This window comes from Mesoplodon densirostris, chromosome 19 (assembly GCF_025265405.1).
Source record: "Mesoplodon densirostris isolate mMesDen1 chromosome 19, mMesDen1 primary haplotype, whole genome shotgun sequence".
Taxonomy (NCBI): domain Eukaryota; kingdom Metazoa; phylum Chordata; class Mammalia; order Artiodactyla; family Ziphiidae; genus Mesoplodon; species Mesoplodon densirostris.
In genome coordinates this window covers 5,126,467-5,148,751 of record NC_082679.1, presented here as the reverse complement: position 1 = coordinate 5,148,751, position 22,285 = coordinate 5,126,467, and the positions used below count along the sequence as shown (strand labels likewise).

Below are 22,285 nucleotides of genomic sequence, written 5' to 3'. Positions count from 1 at the left end.
TCTTTTTGTGTGTGTGTGTGGTACGTGGGCCTCTCACTGCCGTGGCCTCTCCGTTTGCGGAGCACGGGCTCCGGATGCGCAGGCTCAGCGGCCATGGCTCACGGGCCCAGCCGCTCCGCGGCATGTGGGATCTTCCCGGACCGGGGCACGAACCCGTGTCCCCTGCATCGGCAGGCGGACCCTCAACCACTGCGCCACCAGGGAAGCCCTAGGGTATTTTTTAATTACCTGTGAGCTGGGAGAACAGGAGAGAAGAAACTTGGGGACCATCTGTCTTGGGGACAAGAAATCTGGGGACCGCCTGTCTTTGAGTGTCCCTCACTGGATTCAAATGTCCTTTGTAACTGGACTCCGTAACATTCTTACTTTCTCGTAAGTTTTCCCAGGAGGGACAACTTTGTTGACCTGCATATTGAATGCCCAGTGTCCTTTCGGTGGCAGCTTGTGTGTATTCCTGTTGCGATGGCTTTCCTGAGATGTACTTTTGTCCTTTAGCCCTGTTTGCCCATGAGTGCAAGGAGGAGAGGCAGAACAATGGGAAAATTGGAGGAGAGCCTGCAGGAGGGATATGGCAGCCAGTGTGGGCTTCAAGATGAGCCCGGTGAATGGTGTGTGCATTTGTCCCTTTTGGGCTCAAGGGGTGTGTGGAACTCCTGGCAAGTAATGTCTCAGTTCTGGCTGGAGCACCTGGAATTGGGTTTATAGGTAGTTGTGGGTGCATTGCATGGTTTGCGGTGCCGTAGTGTCTTAGCTCAGGTTCCCTGGGACGTAGCTGCTGAGACTGAGGTTTCCATTCATTGGTTTAATCTGGTATTTCATGGCCATACATGAGGAGGAATGAAGGCAGTGGTTTTAGGCACAGAAAATCATTTTCCTCCGATGTTAGAAGTATGGCCTGAGCTGAGCCCACAGGGATTCTTGGGTGCAGGAGGATGGGTGCCTTGTCCTCAGGCAGTGGAGCTAGAGGGTGCCCTACAGCATCCACTCTGCAAGTGACTTGTGTTGGGTATTCTGGGAGGTCAAGAATCACTGTGCAGGGATACTGCTTTGGGAAAGATCTCTGGTGTTCTCCTTACTTGCTGCAAGTAATAAATCCTTCCTGCTCGAGAAAAAAAAAAGAGAGAGAAAGAGAGGAATCATTGTGCAGTTTTTAGACTAATATGGAGGTCATTTTATTGTTTACCTTTGGTACTTTTTAGTATTTTGTGTTGCAGACAAAGAAATTTTCAGTTGCACTGTGAAACATAACGAAAGGGGAATTGGAGTGTTGCCTTGGGGGATATTTGGGTCTCACTGGGGGATGTGCGTCGTTGGAAACATACGGTACGGGGGCCTCTCACTGTTGTGGCCTCTCCCGTTGCGGATCACAGGCTCCGGACGCGCAGGCTCAGCAGCCATGGCTCAGCGGCCATGGCTCACGGGCCCAGCCGCTCCGCGGCATGTGGGATCTTCCCGGACCAGGGCTCAAACCTGCATCCGCAGGCAGATTCTTAACCACTGCGCCACCAGGGAAGCCCAACATCTTTCTTTTATATGTAGTTTTTGAAGATGACACAGTTTGGGCTGTGGTTACTGTGAATGAAAATATGGTATTTTGCACCTACTGGTTCCTTGGGTGTCTTATATCTATTTTTCCCTCTGGCATGATTTATTAGAGTTTGGCATGATTTCTGGTATTTTCTAGCACAATGAGTTGATCATTATGGGTTTTATCGAGACTATGTTGAACCCCATGAAAGTTTGTAAGTTCATTTGAGTCCAGAAGGGAAATTATGAGTACTAAGCTTCAAATGGCAGAAGGTTTTCATTAGGGAGATTTTGCTGGGTATGTTTCTGTGGACAGAACCTGAGAGGGGCCACTAAGTTCTTTAGTGTAGGGAGAGATTGTTCCGAGAATCAGAGGGCCAGCAATACCATAGTGATCAGTAGTACAGAGGCACATCCTTGGGAAGATGTAGCCGCTACTTTCTTGCTGCCAGGCCAGTGCTGGTTCCTCTATGGTCCTCTCCCTACCTGTCTCAAAACACACACACACACACAGACTAGGGAACACTTGTGCTTCATTTGTGGGAATGTAAATGGTATGGCTATTACGGAAAAAAGAGCTTCCTCTGTCTAGATAGCCAAAGGAAATGAAATCATTATATTCAGGTAAATATTCGCAACATGTTCATCTAATGTTCATCGTGCTATCGTTAATCATACTGTGTTTCTATATACCTGGTATTTGCTGAGAGAGTAACACTTGACTGTTCTTAGCACACAGAAATAAAATGGTCGTTGTGAGTTGATGGACATGTGAAGCACTCTCTTGTGACTATTACACAGTGTATACATCTGTCTAATAAGCACATTAGATGCCTCATACGTACACCATTGTTCTGTTAGGCCTCAGTAAACCTGGAAAATGAAAAGCAGGTGGGGGCCGTGCTGGGCTTGCCTCCTGCGTGCTGCTCAACCCAGGCGTTTCCTTAGATGGATGAAGAATTTTGTATAGACATGTCTTGTACCCTCTGACCAGGGATTCCTCTTCATACTGTCAGTGTGGGGGTCCAACCTCAACAACAGTTAAGGTTCCCGAGAATATTCCAATCTGGATCCATCACTGAGCATCGTGACTCTGGGTCCCCCCGTTCCTGAGGGCTGAGATCTGGGCTGAGGGTGAGGGTTCTGCTCTGCGTGGGGATGGATCAGGGCTGGTCTGTGACCTGCAGGGGATCGTCGGGTGCAGCTGAGGTGCCCGCTGCTGCTGGGTACGTGAGGGCCTCGCCAGGAGGGGAGCGAGATCTGAAGAAAGGGTGGGAAACTCACCTGTTAGAGTCTGTGTAGAAGTTTACTGTCCTGATCCCTCCAGGGACAGTGGGCAGCAGAGGACTGTCTGTTCCACATGCTGAGGGCTTCCCTGTGTGTGTGGTGGTGACTCAGGAAGGGGGTGTGTCGATTCTAAGCATTAAACAGCCTGTTTTCCACTTTCAGGTCCAGTGACCTCTAAAGACTCTTGTCTGAGAAAGAAGCCCTGAAGAGGAGGGAGAAGAAAGAACTGGAGTCAGGAATGACTCTTTCTCGGGTAAAGTCATTTTCTCAGCTGATTCTTCTGTCTGTCCTTCCTGAAATGCCCTTCTTTGGACTCGCTAATCTCTGACTCTGAAGTAGCCTGCCTGACACCTGTACATTCACACTCACCTGGGTCCTTCCCTCAGGGCCTGACATCTCCACTTAGATCCCATTTCCCCATGACCCGGTGACCTGGAACTTGTGAAGAGGCTCCACTGGGCCTAGTCCTGGGCAGGGCTTCACACCCATGGACTGGAGACATGGTGTCAGTGCTACTGGACAGCAGGGATTGCTTAGGGCCCCATCAGGATGCACTGTCTGCTCTCTGTCTAGCACGATAAAGAAGCTGGACCTTAATGTGTACAGTATCTGGTAAAATCTGGAAAACAGACCAGTGAGAGGTAATTTGTTCTGTCTTTTTAACTTTTTTTTTTTTTTTTTGCCATGCCCCACAAAAGCTTGTGGGAACTTAGTTCCCCGACCAGGCATTGAACCCAGGCCCACTGCAGTGAATGCGCCAAGTGCTCACCATTGGATCACCAGGGAATGTTTTATTCCATTCTTGAGTTTGAACTATGAAATCAACCTAAATCTCTGACAGTGGGAAATTCTTTAAATCACTTTCACCACCTGCATTCCTCAGAGGTTGTCTTTTCACTCTGTGGATTGTATCCTGTGCTACAGAAGTTTTTACCTTTGGTGCAAGTAAGGTTCCATCTTCATTCTTTTGCTGGTTTGTATATAGTTGCTTAGCATCGTTTGTAATTGAGACTGTCATTTCCCCTTTGTGTAGTCTTTGCACCCTTGTCTGTACATTTTATACATATTCACTGGATTATTTCTGGTATCCACTGGGTTATGTATCTGTGCTTATACCAGTACCACATCATCTTGATTACTTGGTAATATGTTTTGAAATCTGAAAATGATGTCCATCTTCTTTTTCAAGAGTATTTTGGCTGTTGGGGGTCCCTTGAGATTCCCTATGAATTTTAGTATGATTTTTTTTTTAACTGGGAAAATTGCCTTTGAAATTTTGACAGGGATTCCATTGACTCTATAGAACACTTTCAGTAATAAAGTCGTTTTAAGAATATTAATTCTTCCAATTCATGAGTATAGGGTGTCTTTTTATTTATTTGTATATCCTTGGATTTCTTTTAGCAACATTTAGTAGTTTTCAGTGTGCAAGTCTTTCACCTCCTTGGGTAATTTTTTCCTAGTCTGTCTCTTGATGCTATAGTAAATAGTATTGTTTTCTAACTTTCTTTTGAATTTGTTCATTGTGTATACCAAGGCAACGGATTTTTTTTTTTTTTTTTTTTTTGCGGTATGCGGGCCTCTCACTGTTGTGGCCTCTCCCGTTGCGGAGCACAGGCTCCGGATGCGCAGGCCCAGCGGCCATGGCTCACGGGCCCAGCCGCTCCGCGGAATATGGGATCCTCCCAGTCCGGGGCACGAACCCGTCTCCCCTGCATCGGCAGGCGGACTCTCAACCACTGCGCCACCAGGGAGGCCCAAGGCAACGGATTTTTGTGTGCTGATTTTTTTTTTTCCTTTCTGGCCATGCCTTGTGGTTTGTGAGATCTTAGTTCCCCCACCAGGTTTTCAACCCAGGGCCATGGTAGTGAAAGCACAGAGTCTTAACCACTGGACTGCTGGGGAATTCCCTGCTGCAATTTTTCCAAAGTTGTTTTTTCCTTTCTTTGTTTTGTTTTGTTTTGGGTTTTTTTTTTTTTGGATTCGTCAGGTGTTGTGGCACTCGGGATCTTCATTGAGGCGTGCGGCATCTTTTGTTATGGCATGCAGTGTCTTTCGTTGAGGCGCATGCTCTTCGTTGTGGCGAATGGGCTTCTCTCTCTAGTTGTGGCGTGCGGGTTTTTTTTTCTCTCTCCCTAGTTGTGGCACACGGGTTCCAGAGTGCGTGGGCTCTGTAGTTTGCGGCACGTGGGCTCTCTCGTTGAGGCGTGCAGGCTTAGTTGCCCTGTGGTATATGGGATCTTAGTTCCCTGACCAGGGATTGAACCCAATTCCCCTGCCTTGGAAGGTGGATTCTTTACCACTGGACCAACTGGGAAGTCCTTGAAGTTTTTTGAAGTGGTGGTTTTCTCATGGAGCCTTTTTGGTTTGCACATGTAAAACCTTGTCACCTAGAGAAAAAGGTAATTTTACTTCTTTTTCAATTTGTATAACTTTGATTTCTTTTTCTTGTCTAATGGCTCTGGCTAGGACTCTCAGTACATTCTTGAACAGCAGTACAGGGTTTGCATCTTTCCCTTTTTTTGTTGTAAGCACTTAGCATTGGAGACTTCCCTTTTACTATGGTTTTGACTGCCTGTTATAAATTTTGGTATGTTGTGTTTTTATTTCCATTCAGATATTTTTACAATTTCCTTGTGATTTCTTCGACCCATTGCTTCTTTTTTTAAAAAATAAATTTATTTATTTTACTTTTGTCTGTATTGGGTCTTCATTGCTGCGTGTGGGCTTTCTCTAGTTGCGGTGAGCAGGGGTTACTCTTTGTTGCGATGCGCAGGCTTCTCATTGCGGTGACTTCTCTTGTTGTGGAGCACGGGCTCTAAGCACGCGGGCTTCAGTAGTTGTGGTGCTAGGGCTCTGTAATTGTGGTGCACAGGCTTATTTGCTCCGCGGCATGTGGGATCCTCCCAGACCGGGGCACGAACCCGTGTCCCCTGCATCGGCAGGCGGATTCTCAACCACTGCACCACCAGGGAAGCCCACGATATACTTTTTTCCATATTCTTTTTAGTCATGATATTTAATTCTCCAAGTAGATTTTAACTTTACTATTGTGATAATTTTTTTCTTAATCCCTTAAATTAATGTATAATAGTAATAACTTTTCTAATTTTGAGTCAGTGTTTTATGTGTGGAATACAGAAATAAACTCTGCTTTGCATTTGTTAATACCTACCTATGTCAATATTGTGGTTTAAATTGTATTTATATATGGGTATTCAATAGAGATTGCAGTTAAAGGATCCTATTTTTTTCATGTTAGTACCATTTAGTACAGTTGATACTTTTTCATTGTTCCAAAGATGCTGCAATTCGCGTAAATAAAAATGATGATGAAAAAAATCATGCAATAATATATCCAGAGACAACTTCTCTCGTTTCAGTTATTCGTGCATTTACATGTGTGTCCATGAGTTCATGGATGTGCAAGTCCATGGTTTTGATAAAAGACATCATAATTTTATAACTATGTACTGTATTTTATTGCAGTTGAAATTATATCATAAATATATTACACGGCCTTGAATTTTTCCTACACTATCCTGTTAATGGTTCAGATACTAGTAAGATTACTAACGTAGTGTGTGTGTGTGTGTGTGTGTGTGTGTGCGCGCGCGCACGCACGTGCCTACATCTATAATGACCTTTTACTGCCTTTCACGTTGTTCAACTTCTTTCAAGTTTTCTGGGAGAATCCTCTGGCAATGTCCTTCCAAAGCTCTTCTGTTACTTCAGGTTTTGCTTCTTTATCTTCAGTTCAGGACCGCATCCACCTTAATTCAGGTGCTTGCCGTATCATTTCTTAGCTTGAACTAAGTTGAGTTTCTCCAAATGTCTCTGACAGTTTTCTCCTCTGCAGGATGGGAACAGATCTTCCTTTACTGAGCTACAATGTTGATAAAAAAGTTCATATCTATAAAGCATTTAGAGTAATGCTTAGCATCTGTGAAGTATTCAGACACCTTTAGTCATTGCTGTTATTATCGTCATTGTAATTTAAGATTTTGATATTCTTTTTTAAAGCACTGTGGACTTAGTCATCTCTAAAGCCACCACTCATAGTGTAGTTCATCTGGATTTTGAATAGCACTCAGTGTGTAAGACATAATCTAACACTTCTGGATAGAGAACTCATTGTTGAATTTTATTTATATGTATTTCATGTATTGTCCACAAAAATGAAAAATACACATTGATTACAGGTTATCATAATCTCTATGAAAAAGCATAAGAAATTAAAATTAGAGACCCATAATTTCCCCAGATATCTTTATATGGATCTATCAGAATACATACTTCAACTTGATCTTTTCACCTCTTCTCATTTTGTGTGAAAATAAGAATTCTTCTCATGGCCCCTTGGTGAAATGTGTTTTCATTTCAGGCACAGTTGACATTCAAGGATGTGGCCATCACGTTCTCTCAGGAGGAGTGGGAATGCCTGGACCCTGCTCAGAGGGCCTTGTACAGGGACGTGATGTTGGAGACCTACAGGAACCTGGTCTCCCTGGGTGAGGATAACTTCCCTCCAGAAATTGGGTTCTGCCCCTATGTATCTTTGCATTTTCCATTCTGTGCCTCCTGGGAGCCCCTGTTTTGCTTGACTGATCTGAAATCCTTGTTGATTCAGAAATGGAAAGCTTCAGGATGCAGCATCAGGAGTTTAAATCTACCTTTTCCTCTGATGACCTGCCCACGTCAGGATACATCAGGAGTTGTGCCAGAGCTTACATATATATAAAGCTCAATGGGAAACTTTTAATATGCCCATTTTCCTGTTTCCTACCCTTGTGCTTTTGATTTAGGAGTTTTAGGAAAAGAGCTACGTTTCTGCACATTATACTGTTCCCTGTGTATTCAGGAGGTAAAGAGCAGGTCAGTTTTTTGAAATATTTTTCTGTTTCCATCTGTAGTCACCTCAGTTCTCAGTTGAGCAAGAGACCAGGATTCTGGAAAAGCCACAGCAAATCACGTTTCCTTCCTCTTATGTGGAGGAATTTCTGTTTCTTATCTGAATATTTTACCCACTTTGTAACAAGAGAAAGAGCCCTGGGCTGTGAAGACTGATCTGAATACCTCTGGGGTTGTATCAAAGTGTGAACACAGGTCAGATCTCAGAAGCGCTGAGGGGAAACCTCATTATTAATAGTGTTTGGAGACTTTCCCCTCATCAGAGAGTTCTATGGGAATACAAAAATTTACTTACTATTTGAACTCTCAGAGGAAATTTTTCTTCTCTGTAACTTATCCCTCTTGTCCTTCCACATGTAAAATGTATTCTTTCACCCTCCAGTGGTGCTGCAGCTCCACCAGAGACAAAGGCAAGGTCTTTATCATGATCTGCAACACTCTGCCATCTGGTTTCTGTGAGCTCCTGTTGCTTGAATTAGCAGAGCATGAGGTGGACTTTTTCAGAGGGGCCTCTTGCCCCCTCATCTCTCCTCGACTTCATTCCATTGGATGCTCAGTTCTGAGTCCACATAGATAAGAGCTGATGCCTCCAGACTCCAATCCCTGAACCTTTCCCAGTTCCATCCCCATTTGATGTTTTTAGGAGACCTCCTCAGAAGATGGGAGACACTGGCCGCTCTTTGATTCCATGTGGCATCTCAGAACCTGCATGGAGCTGTCTCAAGCCCTGTCTGCCTGTTTAGATCCCTCCTGCATTTCTTCTGTTCTGCTTTGGCCACATTCTTCAGGCTTGTGTGTAACAGGGAGGTGCATTCTATCTTCTGTAATTATTACTTAGGAAAACTAAGGACAGTGGACAGAGGGATCATCTCTGATCCCCAATTCTACTGAGGAGCATATATGTATCTTTCCGGCTCTTAGTTTGGCATCTGTGGCTAGAGCACATTGTGCCATCTGAAGGTTCTATGATATCTGACACACATATCTCATATTTTTTTTCACTCCTGTACTGCTCTACCTAGTCTGGGAATGTATTCTCTTCCTGATTTCATACTCTCCTAAGTTTGTGTGATTTTGCCTCTGAAACTTGTTTATGAAATACATAGAACTAGGCTATGAAATTTTATCCAGAATCTTTGGTGTGATAATCCACCCTTCGTTAATCAACACCTTCTGGTGGGCTCTCTATAGGGTGGGTTTACTGGGTGACAGATACTTTTGAATGAGAATACTATCCCTCATATATTGTACTATTTTCCTGCGATATAGAAAATCACCACTTAAAGCCATAGTGAAGTGGTGTGCACATTCTATGATACAAAATAGAAAGCATCACCAGAGCCTGGCTGATACATCTTTCCAGGTTTTTTTCTGGTTTTGAGCAGTGTCACAAAAGCCTGTCTCAAGGGCACTGTGATAGTGGTGTTCATATGTACTATGACCATCCCCTTTCACCCTCAGTAAACAGTGAATAGGAATTTCTCCTCAGGATAACACTGCCCAAGTTCACATCCTCATATTTGTGAGGCTGTTGTGTAAACTGTCGTGGATACCATTTGGGGGTCACCTGTGTGCTATTGTTCTTTCTACATCAACAGCTAATTTTGAAACATCTAAATTAGAGAACGTATGAAGTGGAGTGATACCTTCCATCCGAACCATAATTCGTTCTGTTTAGTAGACCGCCCTTCCCCCACGGAGTGGTCCTGATACTCCTGTGGAACATCACTTGACCACTGACACAAGAGTTTATGTCTCATGTCTCTCTTGTATGCCACTGGTCTCTCTCTGTCTTTATGCTAGTACCATACTGCTTTGGTTAATTTAGGTTTCTAAGAATTTTGAAATGATTGTGAAACCTCCGACTTCATGATTTTCAACCTTGGTTTTGCTATTGAGTGTCTTTTGAGATTGCATTTGAATCTTAGGATGGATTTATCTGTTTCTTTGAGACACACTATTGGGATTTTATTAGGGATTGTGTTGAATCTGTTGATCACTTAGGGTAGTATTTACATACTGACAATATTTACTTCTAATCCATGAACTTGGGATATCTTTGCATTAATTTGTGTCTTTTCAAATATTTTTCAGCTGTGTTTTTAGTTTATAGTGCATATATCTTTCCCTTCTGTAAAGTTTTGCCAAATACTTTATTTTTTTGATGGTATTGTAAATGGAATTGTTTTCTGAATTTCCTTCTTGATTTTTTATTGTCACTGTATTGAAACAGTATTGATTTTTGTTTGTCAGTTTTATATATTGTCATCTTTTTGAGTTCATTATTTCTATCAAATTTTTATTTTTTTATTTTTATTTTTATTTTTTATTTTTTTGCCGTGCTGCCCGGCTTGTGGGATCTTAGTTCCCACACCAGGGATCAAACCCGGACCCCCAGCAGAGGAAGCATGGAGTCCTAACCACTGGACCACCAGGGAATTCCCCAGGGTTTTTTACTTATTAGAGCATTTCATTTGTTAAAAGAAATAGTTTTGCTTCTTTTTGCTATTGGAACTGTTTTTATGTCTTTTTCTGCTACCTACGTGTACTTGCTAGGAATTCCAGTAATTTTTTTTAGAAATACTGAGTGCAAGTGTCCTTGTCTTTTTCTTGATCTTAGAGGAAAAGCTTTAAGTCATTCCCCATTGAATATGATGTTAGCTGTGGACTTTTAATACATGTCCTTTACTATGTTGAGGTCATTTTTTTCTATTTCTGGTTTATTGAGTGTTTTTATCATGTTTTTAGCATTTCCCCATGAGGACACCTCTGGTAATTGGGAGGCTCCTTCCAGTTCAGTCTCAATGCAATGTAAGAAGGAGGTGGGGAGTCACAGGCCAGGAAATTGTCATGAACTTTCCTACATTTTTCGGTTTAGTGTTTTCAGGATAGGCAATTGCCTGGTGCTGCCACTTTTTTTTACTGGTTTGTAGAGTTTTCCCAAATTCTTTTTTTTTTTTTTTTGAGGTACGCGGGCCTCTCACTGTTGTGGCCTCTCCTGTTGCGGAGCACAGGCTCCGGATGTGCGGGCTCAGCGGCCATGGCTCACGGGTCTAGCCGCTCCGTGGCATGTGGGATCTTCCCGGACCGGGGCACGAACCCATGTCCCCTGCATCGGCAGGCGGACTCTCAACCACTGTGCCACCAGGGAAGCCCCCCAAATTCTTTTTTGTTTATTGTTTTTAACTTGGCTTCCTCATGGCTCTAATGAGTGCCTGTGGTTTACTGTTCTGTTGACATCACTCCTCATGGTTTTGTTTTTCTTTGCAGAGTTTGTGTTAAGAAATTTAATGATATGATTTTCAGTATTTAGAGAGGCCAGCTAAAAGAACACTGTCATGTTTAATAACAAGGAGTGTTAACATAAACATTTTATATATGAAATTATATTATGTAATCTATATTTTAGTTAGTAACACTTTTTTCTTTCTTTGCTTACTTAACTATTGTGATCCTCTCCTGAAATTGCTCAGGCTTTCTCAAACGCTTTCTGCTATCTTTGTTTCCCCATACAAACCCTGCTCACCCAGCCAGGAGCTCTTCATTCTGAAATCATGATCTCCCTACTTTACAGTAGTGTTGATCTGATTACTTTGTTCTGCATGTGTGTGTACAGAATAGACTGATCCGTCTCCTTCTGGTGGCCTTCTCCTGGTTTTTTCTTCTGCTTTCTGCTAAGAACATTATTGCACCATCTCCTTGACTATTATATATGTTTTTATTGAATATGTGCATGGAAATACAGCTGTTGGAATTTGATACCTTGCATAGCAAATAGTGTAATAGATTTAAAGTTAATTTCTTTCTACAGTGTTTAAATCTCTTTCAGTTTTTCCCATACTCATAGTGTAATTCCCATAGTTAAAAAATTCTGTGCTCCACTCAGGCCCTTTCTCAGTCCTGACCTTTCCTTCCATGGTACCTTGATGTGGATGGAGAGATTGTTATTTCCCAGCACATTTAAGTTATTCTCCTGAACTTCCCAATTTCTACAGCACTCCTTCACCCATTCCTCCACATTCCACATCACTCACACTGTAAAAATAATGCCTCTTTATATATTGAATAACTGTCTCATGACACAACCTAAATCATTTTCTGTGTAGCTGTGATGACTCAGAAACCATTTCCAGGAGGGGTGGCTGAATAACCTTAGTAGTTATCCAGCTCACTCCTTGCATCTCCCTTGAAGTTTTCTTTCTCAACTCCTGATATTTGTTGTAGTATTTTGTAATCTGTACTGCTTGGGTGGGCGGTCATGTTTAAGAATATGTTGTCTCAGTCTGTTGGTCAAGGTTCACATCATGGTTCTCACTACTTTCTGCATCAATTGGGGTCATGTACATAAACCTGTGATTCCAATTTCCTTACTTAAAAAATTCTGATAATTTTCCTCAAGCCTTTCAAAAGAAACTAGTAATGTTAGATGGCTTGAAATAGTGGGGTTTTTTGGGGGGGTTTTTTGTTTGTTTGTTTTTTTGGCCACACCACTCTGCTTGCGGGATCTTACTTTCTCAACCAGGAATGGAACCCGGGCCCGTGGCAGTGAAAGTGCTGAATTCTAACTGCCGGACTGCCAGGGAATTCCCAGAAATAGTGCATTTTTTATATTAATGAATCAAAAGTGGCTTTTGTATAAAAAAGATATATTAATATTCTGGCATGTTTATTATGATGTCCCTTTTTTTGCCTTATATATTGTATGCCTTTCTTTTGCAATTTGTTGTATGAACCTAGTTAAATAAATTCGCAAATTGCTCTCTCTTCATTACATATATTTTGGAGCCAATGAACTGGATATTTTAGGGCACTGAACAGGTAGGGAGTTGTTCTATTTAATGGCTATTAATATAACTGGAGAATATTTCATTTATTGATATTTAATTGTGATATACAGAAGGTGGTCTTTCAGAATGTTTTATGCTTCTTCCTGGGTACATAGATTTACAGCACGTTTTTAGAAGAACATTTTGTTTTTTAAAATACTGTTTTATCATATTCACCATTTTCTCTATGCTATATTTGTTTCCCAATTGGAAACCGCCACTCCGTGAGATTATTCATTGAATAAGTTAGTCTTGGATTATTTACTGTTAAAATTATTTACTGTCTGTTTTGTTAGCATTCATTTCTATTTAACAAGTATGCACAATATATGTATAGTATAATATTCTTTTCTCCTCAGTTACGAGGCACCAGTATATTTACTGATAATTGGTATGTGCTTTGGTGTCATGGTTGACAAATACACTTTCTTTGATAGCTAACAGAAGCTTTTCCAATGTGAGTATTTTTATCATAGGTTGTTTGAAAATTGGGTACCCTAAATTTAAGTGGAATTACTCGGATCACTTTATCTTTAGTAAAGAATCATTCCTTTTGTGTTTGTAAAGGTTTTAATATCATGGTTGGGAATTTTCATAACTCTATGTAAGTACTAATTTTGGTGTAATATCATGTATTAACATGAACTATTTACTTATGAATTGGGGTGAATAGGATACTTATGGTTCTTTATATCTTGTAGATATCTCTCACGTACATGTGATCAAGAAATTACAACTAAATGCAAACACTGATAGAGCAGAAGTATTCCAAACACTGATATTGGGAAGACATGAAAGGAATAAAATCAAGCATTTTTACCTCAGGGAAATCCAGGAAAATATACATGACTTTGAGTCTCAGCCAAGAGATGAGGAAAGAGATTATAAAGGAATGCCTATAAACCATAACAAAGAGCTGACTGATAAGAGAGATCGACATGGTAGAAGTGTTGCAGGAATCAAGCCTATTGAAAACAGGCTGGCATTAAGCTTTCAGGATGAACTGCGTATTTTCAAAAGCGAAGAGAAAATTGACGAATTTAATCAAGCTGACAAGAGTATCAGCATTAGTACCTCATTTTCACCACTTCAAGGAACTTCTCCTACTGTCCAAACCACCATTTCTAATTCACATGAGAATGATTTTATGCATCCTTCAGTACTGACACAAGACCAGAGTGCATGCATGGAAAGCCCTTACAAATGTAATCAGTGTGGCAAAACCTTTCATCGGGGCTTAAATCTCACTCAGCATCAGTTGATCCATACAAAAGAGAAAATATTTAATTGTGATGTATGTTGCAAAGTCTTTAGTCGAAATTCAGACCTTGCAATTCATCGAACAATTCATACTGAAGAGAAATCTTACAAACATAATGAGTGCGGCAAAACCCTTAATCATGGCTTGCACCTCACTGGACATCAGGTAATCCATACAAAAGAGAACTTATATAAATGTGATGTATGTGAAAAAGTGTTTAGTCAAAGTTCATACCTTGCAGCTCATCAGAGAATTCATACTGGAGAGAAACCATACAAATGTAATGAATGTGGCAAGGTCTTTAGTCAGAATTCATACCTTGCAAAACATCGCAGAATTCATACTGGAGAGAAACCTTACAAATGTAATGAGTGTGGCAAGGCTTTTAGTCAAAAAGGAAACCTTGCAAGTCATCAGAGAATTCATACTGGAGAGAAACCTTACAAATGTAATGAGTGTGGTAAGGTATTTAGTATTAGATCAACCCTTGTCAGTCATCAGATAATTCATACTGGAGAAAAACACTACAAATGTAATGAGTGTGGCAAAACCTTTTATTTTGGCTCACACCTCATACAACATCAAATCATCCATTCAGGAGATAAGCCATATAAATGTGATGTATGTGGCAAACTCTTCGGTCAAAATTCATACCTTTCAGTTCATCGGAGAATTCATACTGGGGAGAAACCTTACGAATGTAAAGACTGTGGCAAAATCTTTAATCACAGCTCAAACCTCAGGAGACATCAGATAATCCATACAGGACAGAAATTATGTAAATGTGATATATGTGGCAGAGTCTTTAGTTATAATTCATACCTTGCAATTCACCGGAGAGTTCATACTGGAGAGAAACCTTACAAATGTAGTGAGTGTGGCAAGGTCTTCAATCGGAATTCAAATCTCGTAATTCATCAGAGAATTCATACTGGAGAGAAACCTTACAAATGTAGTGAGTGTGGCAGCTGCTTTAGTCGAAAAGCATACCTTTCAAAGCATCAGAGTGTCCATAGAAAAGCGAAACCTTACAAAAGTAAAGACTGTTGAAAAACCTTTACTTAGATCTCAACTCTCACTACATATCAGGTAATAAATACAAATGGGGAATCATATTAACGTGATATATGTGGGAAGGTCTTCACTCAAAATTGACACTTTGGGCTTCTCTGGTGGCACAGTGGTTAAGAATCTGCCTGCCAATGCAGGAGACACGGGTTTGATCCCTGGTCTGGTAAGATCCTATATGCTGCAGAGCAACTAAGCCCATGCGCCAAGACTACTTAGCCTGCGCTCTAGAGCCCATGAGCCACAACTACTGAGCCCACCTGCCACAACTGCTGAAGCCTGTGTGCCTAGAGCCCATACTCTGCAACAAGAGAAGCCACCGCAGTGAGAAGCCTGCGCACCGCTCGCTGCAACTAGAGAAAAGCCTGCATGTGGCAGTGAAGACCCAATGCAGCCATAAATAAATAAATAAATAAATAATTTAAAAACCCTTAAAACAAAACAAAACAAAATTGACACTTTATTTATTTATTTATTTATTTTTATTTTTTATTTTTTTTTGCGGTATGCGGGCCTCTCACTGTTGTGGCCTCCCCCGCTGCGGAGCACAGGCTCCGGACGCGCAGGCTCCGGATACGCAGGCTCAGCGGCCATGGCTCACGGGCCCAGCCGCTCCGCGGCATATGGGATCCTCCCAGACCGGGGCACGAACCCGTATCCCCTGCATCGGCAGGCGGACTCTCAACCACTTGCGCCACCAGGGAGGCCCCAAAATTGACACTTTAAATTCATGGGAGATTCATAGTGGAGAGAAACTATGCACATGTCATGAGTGTGGCAAAGCCTCACCATCACATAATCTATACTGGACAGAAACTCTAAAAATGTCTTGAATTTCTCAGAGTCTTCAGTCAAAATTCATACCTTAAGGTGCACCGAAGTTTCATATTGGAAAGCTGCCTGACAAATATGATGAATGTGAAAAATCCGTCAGTGTACTTAGAAGCTTATCTTACTGTCAGGTAATCCACATAGACGACGAACTTTAAGCAAGGGTTTTAGCAGCTGTCCACGTCTTAGGCTTCACTGAAAATATCATTCTGGAGTGAAATCGGGTAGGTGTGTTTAGTATGACCAGTTCTTAGACAAGGAAGTCATTCACCAAAGAATTAATTCTGGAGATTACCTCACAAATGCCATGAATGGGCAAAACCTTCACTCAGGGCTCACGTCCTGCCAATCATCAGATAATCCATACTGGACGGAACATTACAGATGTACCGATTGTGGCAAAATTTCAAGTTAGTGCTCACTTGTCACTAGATATTGGAATATTTATCCTGGAGAGAAACCACTGAAATAATTATGTGTGTGGTAAGGATTTTACGCAAAAATCACAAGATAGGAAGGTACTGGAACTATCCCTTACTAATGCAACTAGTGTGGCAAAATCTTTGCCTTGAGTTCAAGTATTTGGCAACAGTGCAGAGTCCATTGAAGAGAAACACTACAAATGTATGAGCAGAGGCTTTATCCTGGCTGCACACTTCACCAGACTTCTCAATATATATCTTTGAGAGGAACTACACGAACTAATTAATATGTGTGCTAAGGCTTGTACCTAAAGATGAAGTTTCTGAAACATAGAGGATTTAGTTTGGAGAGCAACGTTGCAAATGTAATAAATGTTGTAAAAGTTTTCATCAGGTATCTACACCTTTAGTGTAATGATAAAATTCATACAGGTCGGAAACTATAGAGATTTACTGAACATGGAAAGAATTTGATGAAGCGATGCGTCCTGAGGTTTCACCACAGAACTCATATGAGGGATAATCCTTACAAATGTAATGAGTTAGGTAAATTTTGTGTGCCATTCTTAAATCAGCCTACATATCAGAGAATCTATACTAGGAATAAGTGTATCTCCAGGATTAATGTGAGATTGTATGTACCTTAGAATCATTACAAGTCACAGTATGTTAAGAATTACAAAATGGTATGTATGTGACAGGAAGAATAACGTGTGTAAGTGGCCAATTATCTTCACTGTAAATATTCTGTTAATTGAATTTTATTGAAAAAGCCACATTACTATTTATGCCTTTCAACCTGAAATTTGAAGTCTGTTGATCTTATGCCTTCATAACAGGCCTTTGATGATTGTCTCTGGGAAGGAATCAGTAACATAAGGGGGCCAACTTCGTTAGGTGTGGTTCATTCACATCCATGTTCCCTGGAAAAACAAGGGCCCTGAATTACCAAATTGAATAGTTGTGAATTAGCAACAGGGAGGGGCAGAGAATAATATAAAACTGCCTTGACTCCTCATGCTTGTTATGTTCAGGGTCCATGGATAGGCCACTTCTAGGGGGTGATAGGACGGAATGCTCTACCAGATGACCATGAACAGAGCAGTAAGGATGTTAAGGGGCTGGACTTGCCATGAGAGGAGAGTGACAGGTTACTAGGGACTGATTATGTGGTAGGAACAATGTGTCGGAAAAGTTGGTCACTTCCGCCACTGCATGTGAACTGGTGGTGTTTGCATCTATGTTTAATGAGAAATTAGACTCATTCTTGGGAATTGAAGGGAAAGCATTTAACATTAGAGGAAAATTTAATTACTGAGCGAGGCTTGGTGGAGGATAAGCTTATGGTTTGAATGTCCAGTTTCTCTCAAAGGAAGGAGCCCTTGGGCTTTTTTATCAGTTTGTCCAGATAGGCTGAATAAGAAGAGGTTTTCCTGAGGATTAAGAGGTGTCAATAGTCAAACATCAAAAAATGGAGTCAGGGGAACTCCCTGGCAGTCCAGTGGTTAGAACTCCGAGCTCTCACTGCCGTGGGCCTGGGTTCAGTCCCTGGTTGGAGAACTGAGATCCCACAAGCTGCATGGTGCAGCCAAAAAAAAAAAAAAGAAAAGAAACAATGAAGTCAGATTCTAATAAAACACTGAGGCAGACCCCCCTCGCCTACCCACTTGTATCCCTCACAGGCGTCCTATATTAATCAGTCTACTTCTTGCCTGTCACTTTACCTCTCGCTGAATTCCTTCTGCGCTGAGACACAAAGAACCTGAGGCTCAGCGAGTCCAGAGACCAGATACTGAAACCCCCACCAGGTGGGAGAAATTAACCGTGTGCTACCCACAAGCATGTACACCCCAGACTGGTGGGAAGGAGAAGGTTGAGGATGTTAGCTCCCACTTACCTCACCACCAGCCAATCAAAAGAATGTCCACGAGCTGATCACGCCCTCTCTGAACCATTACTATAAAACTCACTACCTTCTCCAGGTTGGGACACACAGTTTTGAGGGCATTAGCCTGCTGTGGCCCCTTTGCCTGGCAGAAGAACAATAAAGCTGTTCTTCTCTACTTCCCCCCAAAAGAAAAGAAAACAAAACAAGCACTGAATGCTTACTCTTGAAATGCCTGAGTTCTTGACTTGGCAAACCATACTTTTTCTTCATGCTAATAATTTCTTACATTTCTTTATCTGCAGCACACATACATTCCATTGTTCAATATTGTTCTTGAAAATGCTCGTAAAATCCTATTTGGATAACTTGTCAGAGATATTTTTACCTTAGTTTAATAAAGTTAATGTTTGGAAATGTTTATTAGATAATATAATTAAGCAGTTCACTCAAAGAGCAATTTTCTAAATGCTATTAAAATTTGAGTTTCAAATTATGCTGGTACACAATGTGTTACGTTGTTTTCTACTGTAATAAAAAAATGTTTTGAATTGTTTCCTTAGCGATAATTTTTTCTGTCGCATATATTTCTCCTGTTTTATAGCATGGGATATGTAAATTAGTGGGTTGTTTTGGGACTTCTGTGACATGATAATGCCCATAAGGCAATGACAGGTACAAAGTAGGTGCACTATAAATATGAAGAAAAACTGTTACTTTAGGGCTTTAGTTCAGTGAAAAAACTGGAATGGCAAAATGGTGACGTGAAATCTCTCTTGTGGGAGTTGGCTATGGTCAGGTGCTTGAAAATCAAGTGTGTGGAGTTGAAAAAACATGCAGTGAAGTGAAAGAAATTATAAGGATGAATGAGATAGACTGCAGAATTCCAATTATAGTGTGTGACAGAGAGAGACTCTCCATTCCCAAGTGTCTGGAAGCTGTACTGCCCTTTCCTATTGATATGTTCACATTCAGAACCAGAAGATCTTGCAGAGAAAATAACATTTGTGCTACTTTTAGTATGTCAACTGACACCCAGTATCCTCCACATAGAATTTGCTCCCAACCAAGAATAATGTATTTTTCTTTGATAAGTGATCTTGATATTTATTTATTTATTTATTTATTTATTTATTTATTTATTTATTTATTTATTTATTTATTTATTTACCTACCTACCTACCTACTTACTTACTTACTTACTTAACTTACTTAACTTACTTACTTAAGCTGTACCATGTGGTTTGCGGGATCTTAGTTCCCCAACCAGGGATTGAACCCGGGCCCCGGCAGCAAAAGCCAAGGAATTCCCTGGTTTATATTATCTTTAATATGAATTCTTTCTGTGTATGATTCATTTCTGTTAGTAATATTTTATGATGATTTTTTTTTTTTTTTTTTTTTTTTTTTTTTTTTTTTTGCGGTACGCGGGCCTCTCACTGTTGTGGCCTCTCCCGTTGCGGAGCGCAGGCTCAGCGGCCATGGCTCACGGGCCCAGCCGCTCCGCGGCATGTGGGATCTTACTGGATCGGGGCACGAACCCGTGTCCCCTGCATCGGCAGGCAGACTCTCAACCACTGCGCCACCAGGGAAGCCCTATGATGAATTTTTGAATCTTCATGTAGGATTTAATTGGTCATTTTGTTTACTTTCTCTTTTTTTTCTATTAACTTTGTTTAGTTTTTTATCCTAGTAATACTGGCCTTATAAATTGAGTTGACAAGTACTCCCTCCTTTTCTTGTCTTAAGAAGAAATTTTAGAGCCTGCTGTACAGCACAGTGAACTCTGCTCCGTACTCTGATGGCCTGTATGGGAAAAAATCTGAAAAAACACAACAAAAAAAGAGTGGATATAGGTATAACTGATTCACTTTGCTGTACACCTGAAACAACATTGTAAATCAACTATACTCCAGTAAAAGTTTAAAAATGGAATTACTGGTCATTCTTCTTTATAAACTTGATAGAATTGTTGAATGCCATCGTTGTGACTTTGTTAAATTACCTTTTGTAAAGTTGAGCCCCTGTGTGTTGAAAGTTAGGTAACAACTCCACAAAAGACTGCAAGAGAAAGTGAAATGGAGACGTTTATTACTAACAGATTCTGGAGGAGCTACAAGGTATAGCTGGAGGGAACATGTAAGAAGTCCAGGTAGGGTCCAGGCAGAGAGCATGGGGCCGGACCTGGGGCGTAAACCTTCTTTAGGGTCCATGGATAGGCTGTTTAAATGGAATTGGTGAATTCAAACCAGAAAGAAAAGGAATTACTAAGCTTCAGTGGGGGAAGGGGAGCCAGATTTAAAGAAGAACCAGGGGAAGGCAGGGGGTGATGGGGGAGTGTGGTTGTCACGAGGGCAGTCCAGGGAGTCATATCCCTGTGACTCTGGGCTGTTCACCTAGGATGTGCTGTCAAAGGAAAGGCTGGTGTCAGTTCACGGCCCCAGCAGGCCACCAGACTATACCAAATAGATACTGAAACAGCCATATTATGGAGTAGTTTATCTAGGATCTTACAGTCACCATCTCAGCTTGCAGATTTCTTTCTTGGGTAGTGGGGATTTTGAAATTTAAAATTTACTTTGTAATTCAAGGTAGTTATTCAAATAATCTGTTTCACATTGGTGATTTGTTTTAGGTTACTTGTTTCATGGAATCAGTCCATTTCATCTTAGTTTGTTTAAGTAATACTGTATAGAGTTTTTGTAATAGTTCATTTCTATCCTTTTCTTGTCTGCATGTTCTGTAGTGATATCCCCTATTTTATCTAATAATCAGTAGTTTTATTTAATGTGAACAAAGGAGGGAAAAATTATTTCTGAGACAAGCTGCAGTTATCATATATACTAATATTATTAACAGTCATTTATCACCCTTCCGTGAGATCATACATGTCTGCCCTTTGATATCAGTCTTGGCCACTTGACTCAGGCAACCCTTCCTTTCACTTGAGAACATTGCATTTCCTTGCCCATTTTATGCAAGCTTGGCTTTTTGAGTTCCTGGGCCAATTTGGTGTGAGTAGAAAGGCATGTTTCAAGTTTAAATGGAAGCTTTCAAATCTTCTGTTTTGGGCTTCCCTGGTGGCGCAGTGGTTGAGAGTCTGCCTGCCGATGCAGGGAACGCGGGTTCGTGCCCCAGCCTGGGAGGATCCCACATGCCGCAGAGCGGCTGGGCCCGTGAGCCATGGCCACTAAGCCTGCGCGTCCGGAGCCTGTGCTCCGCAATGGGAGAGGCCACAACAGTGAGAGGCCCGCGTACCGCAAAAAAAAAAAAAAAAAAAAAAAAAAAAAACTTCTGTTTGTTTCGTATAACCCTATCTTCTCTCTACTGCAAGAAGGGTCTTGGATAGACTGAAATTTTATGCTGAATGACAGAATCAAATTATACAAACAAGCAAGAGGTGAATAATGATACATATGATGTGAGGGAAAAATAGATGTTTGTTGTTGTAAGACATTGAAAATTCAGGAATACTTGTTACATAGCAAAACGTGTAAAAAGGTGACTGGTACATTTTCAATGACCTTTTCTTTTTTCATGCCCACCTTAACCTCCCAAAGTCAAGGTTATAGGTGAGAACTCATTGTCTCTCATTCCTTCTCTCATACATTGCCTCTTTCCATTAGAGTGTCCATTTAATTTTGATTCAGCTACAAATATATTACCTTCTTTGTCTAACTACACTGGGTTGACTACAGGTTTTCAGTTTTAACACTTCCAACTGGTTTATCTTTGAATATTTGTAAAATAACCTTACTAAAATTGCCCAGTTACATGGTGCTGCCTTCACCTGAGGAAGGAAGCCTCAGAACTACATGAGCTCAGTTAATACTTCAGTCCCACCACAAACAGGAAGTTCACACTGAGGGCTAAAAAGCCAAGCAAAGACATCAAATGAGCCCTTAGACTTTTAGTGTATTGGTAAATTGCTGTTCCTTTTCGATGAGTGCTCTTATTAACTCCACATTTAATATTAAACTACTATGTGATATTAACATACCTGTTATATCTGAGGGATGATCAGAATTGGAGAAGCTACCTTAAGTATTTCCTATAGAGGAATAGAGAATTAAATAAGCTTTCCTTGAAACTACAGAATATATTCAATTGAGGGTAGGCACTTAAAATGCTACTTTAATTTTTATTTTATTATTTATTTGTTTAATCATTCATTTAAAAACAGTTCTATTGGCCCCACTGCACAGCTTGTGGGATCCCAGTTCCCCGACCAGGGATCAAACCCGTGCCTCCTGCAGTGGAAGCGCAG

At 41.1% G+C, this 22,285-nt stretch overlaps 1 protein-coding gene across 1 annotated transcript in view; it reads left to right on the top strand.

Moving 5' to 3' along the window:
- LOC132480775 (zinc finger protein 160-like) overlaps positions 1-22,285 on the top strand; it is a 70,850-nt gene that overhangs the window by 5,324 nt on the left and 43,241 nt on the right. The window contains 5 exon segments of the mRNA XM_060085200.1: positions 2,977-3,067; positions 7,199-7,325; positions 13,253-13,830; positions 13,999-14,846; positions 16,096-16,191. Coding sequence (XP_059941183.1) covers positions 3,053-3,067; positions 7,199-7,325; positions 13,253-13,830; positions 13,999-14,846; positions 16,096-16,191 — 1,664 coding nt within the window. The 5' untranslated portion in view covers positions 2,977-3,052.